Source organism: Bombus terrestris, unplaced genomic scaffold (genome assembly GCF_910591885.1).
Source record: "Bombus terrestris unplaced genomic scaffold, iyBomTerr1.2, whole genome shotgun sequence".
NCBI classification, from domain to species: Eukaryota; Metazoa; Arthropoda; class Insecta; order Hymenoptera; family Apidae; genus Bombus; species Bombus terrestris.
The window spans coordinates 4,434,115-4,438,510 of NW_025963552.1; the positions used below are offsets into that span (position 1 = coordinate 4,434,115).

At 13.8% G+C, this 4,396-nt stretch overlaps 1 protein-coding gene across 1 annotated transcript; it reads right to left on the reverse strand.

Moving 5' to 3' along the window:
- Positions 1–3,141: 3,141 nt before the first annotated feature.
- LOC125386976 (NADH-ubiquinone oxidoreductase chain 5-like) lies at positions 3,142–3,999 on the reverse strand (the record flags this gene model as incomplete). The annotated part of the gene is made up of 1 exon (XM_048414161.1): positions 3,142–3,999. A coding segment is annotated over exon 1 (645 nt), but the record flags the coding sequence as incomplete, so codon positions are not given.
- Positions 4,000–4,396: the final 397 nt, after the last annotated feature.

Here is a 4,396-nt window from a genome sequence, read left to right on the forward strand (position 1 = left end):
GAAAAATTAGTTAAATTAAATAACATTAGATTGTCATTCTAAAATTAATAACTCAAATCATTATTTTTCTATCATTAGATGTCTGAAATTAAGAATTGATCTTTTAAATCAATAATAGTAATTAAAATTTACTTCTAATGAATTCCACAAATAATACCTATTAACTGATTTATAATTTTTTTATTATGTATAATTTGTTTAATTTCAATTATAATTTTATTGAATTCTTTATTACTAAATTTTAAAATTAAAAATTTAAAAAAAAAATTATTTATAAAAAATGAAAATGATTATGATAAATTTATTTGAAACTTTTGATCCATCAATTAATAATTATTTTCAATTAAACTGAATCTTTATATTTACTCCAATCATTATTTTTCCTAATATATATTGATTAATTCCTTCACGAATTATAATAATTTTTAAATTATTTATTAAATATTTATTTAATGAATATAAAATAATTATATCAAATAAATATATTATAAATATTGTTATATTCTTAAGAATTATAATTTATATTATATTATTAAACTTATTTAGATTAATTCCTTATATTTTTACATCAACAAGACATTTATTATTTAATTTATCAATATCTTTATCTTTATGAATAAGATTTATAATTTACTCTATTATCAATTTCCCAATTAAAACTTTAAGACATTTAGTTCCATTAAATTCACCAAAATTTTTAATAAATTTTATAGTAATTATTGAATTAATTAGATTAATTATTCGACCTTGAACTTTATTAATTCGTTTATCAGCTAATTTAATCTCAGGTCATTTAATTTTAATTTTATTAAGAAATTTTATAATAAATTTTCTATTATTATCACCAATTACATTAATAATTCAAAATATACTATTAACTTTAGAAATTTCTATAGCTTTAATTCAAGCTTATGTATTTTCAATTTTATTAACATTATATTTTTCAGAATCTAATTAAATGAAAAAAAATTTTCCATTTCACATAGTTACCATTAGTCCTTGACCAATTATTTCATCAATAAATTTATTAAATTTAATATTAAGAACTATTTTATGAATTTATTTAAATAATTTAATATTAATAATTATTAATTTAATTATATTAATTTTAGTATCTCTTATATGATTTCGAGATATTATTCGAGAAAGAACATTTCAAGGTATACATTCATTATCAGTTATTTCAATAATAAAATTCAGAATAATTATATTCATTATCTCCGAATTATTTTTTTTTATTTCATTTTTTTGAACTTTTTTCCACAATTCAATTTCTCCTTCAATTGAAATTAATTTTTCTTGGCCTCCTTCAATAATCAAATTCTTTAATCCATTTGAAATTCCTTTATTAAACTCTATTATTTTAATTACATCAGGTTTCACTGTTACATTAAGACATTATAATTTATTAAATAATAAATATAAATCAAGAATAACAAATTTATTATCTACAATTATATTAGGATTTTATTTTAATATAATACAAATCTTTGAATATTATAATTCATTTTTCTGTATTAATGATAGAATTTTTGGATCAATCTTTTATTTATCAACCGGATTCCATGGAATTCATGTTCTTATTGGTACATTAATACTTCTATATTCTTTTATTCGAATATATAAAAATCATTTCTCTTCAATTCATCATATTAATTTTGAATTTTCAATTTGATATTGACATTTTGTAGATGTAATTTGATTATTTATTTATATATTTTATTATATTTTAATAAATTAAATTTTTTATTTTAGTATTTATTTATAATTTAAATAAATATATAGTATAATTATTACAATTAATTTCCAATTAAAAAATTTAAGATAACTTAATATATTTAATTAATATTATAATCTTCTATATAATAACTTTAATTATTATTTTTGTTATTTTATTTTTAAACAAATTTTTATCTATAATTAAAAAAATAAATTTTGAAAAAACCTTCCATATGAATGTGGATTTAATCCTATTACAAAAACAAATTTACCTTTTTCTCTTCCATTTTATTTAATTTCATTAACATTTATAATCTTTGATATTGAAATTATTTTATTAATACCATTAATTTCATTTATTAAAACTTTAAATTACATATATATATATATTATAATAATTTTTTTCTTTATTATATTAATTTACTCATTAATTATAGAATGATTTTGTAATTATTTAAATTGAATATATTAAATATTTATTTATTAATTTAATTTAATTAAATATTATATAAGGATTTTTTACAAAATCTATATTTAAGTCGAAATTAAAAGTAAAATATTTTACTTCTTATATATATATATATATATATAGTTTTAAATTAAAGCCAAAAAGAGGCATTTTATTGTTAATAAAATCATTGAATTTAAATATTCTAATTTATATTTATAAAATTTATATAGTTTTATATAAAACATTATATTTTCAATATAAAATTATTAATAATAAATAATTAATTATAAATAGAAATAAATTTATAAAGCTTCTAACTTTAATTTAGGTATTAAATTATCATTATTTCTATATATATATATATATATATATATATATATATATATATATATATTTATTTATTTATTTATTTATCTATTTAAAAATTAATCAATTTCCTTAATATTTTCAATATTATGCTCTAAATATAAGCTATTTAAACTCTTAATTATATTCTCTAAAATTTTTAAAATTTATTTATCTATGTAATTAATATATATATATATATATATATATATATATATATATATTAATTATATAATAAAATTAATATTAATAAATAAATATACATTAATAATATATAAAAAATTTTTAATCTATAATTTATTTCAAATAAATAACAAAAAAAATCTATAATTTTTCCTGTAAATTTTTCAATTACCCCTTTCTCAAAATAAATTTCATAAAAAACCAATCAATATATTAAATAATTTAATATAAACTTATAAAAAAAATCTATTATAAAAAAACTTTTAATTAATAAAATAACTTTACTTAAAAAATTTGTATTAAATATTAATAATGAAAATATAAATCCTAAAAACATTATTTTAAATACAAAATATTTAAAAATATAAAATAAATTTACCCTAATATGAAAAAAAAACAAAATTAAATACAAATTTTCTAATAAATAATATAATTAATAAAATTAATATTATATAATTTATTATAATATTATCTTCATCTAAATAAATTAAATTTATTATAAAACTATTTATTATTAAAATAAATATTAGACGAAAAGAATAAGATACAGTAAAAATTGTTCCAATAATTAAATTTAATAATCTAAAAATCCTTATTTTATTTAAAAAATAATACTCAACAATTAAATCTTTTGAATAAAATCCAACTAAAAATGGAAATCCACATAATATTATTAATGAAAATATTATTAATAACCCTTTTATTGGATATAAATAATATATTCCAGAATAAAATCGAAAATTTTGAATTCCTCTTATATAATGAATTAAACTACCTACACATATAAATATTATAGATTTAAAAAAAGCATGAATAAATAAATGTAAAAATGTTAAATTTACTATTCCTAATGAATAAATTCTTATTATAAATCCTAATTGACTTAATGTTGATAAAGCAATAATCTTTTTAAAATCTATTTCAAAATTTGCTATTACACCTGATATAAATATTGTTATTCTTGAAATTACTAAAATATATTCCTTATATTTTAAATCAATTAATATTTCATAATTAATTAATAAATAAATTCCAGCAGTTACTAATGTAGAAGAATGAACTAAAGAAGAAACAGGTGTTGGAGCCATTATCGCAGCAGGTAATCAAATTATAAATATTAATTGTGCACTTTTTCTAAATACTATAATTAAAAATATTATCAAAATTAATAAATTTATATTATATAAAATTAAATTTCATCTACCAAAAATTATTATAAAAGAAATAATTATTAATAATCTTGAATCTCCTAACCGATTTAAAATTACAGTTAATATTCCTGAATTAAAAGCTAAATTCTTTTGATAATAAATAATTAAACAATAAGAAATTAATCCTAATCCATCTCATCCTAATAATAAAGTTAATATATTAGGTCTTAAAATTAAAAAAATTATTGATAATAAAAACAATATTATTAAATAATAAAAACGTTTAATTAAATATTTATTATTTAAATCTATATAACTTACCCTATACAATAAAATTATTGAACAAATTAATATAACTAAAAATATAAATATTAATAATTTAAATCTAATTACTACAATTAAATTTATTTTTATTGAATCTAAATTATAAATTATTCATTCATAAATAAATAATTTATTGATAAATAAGATATAAAGCCCAAAAAATATAAAAATTAAACTTATTATAATCAATATAATTCCAAAAACAACTATTTTTAAAATGATT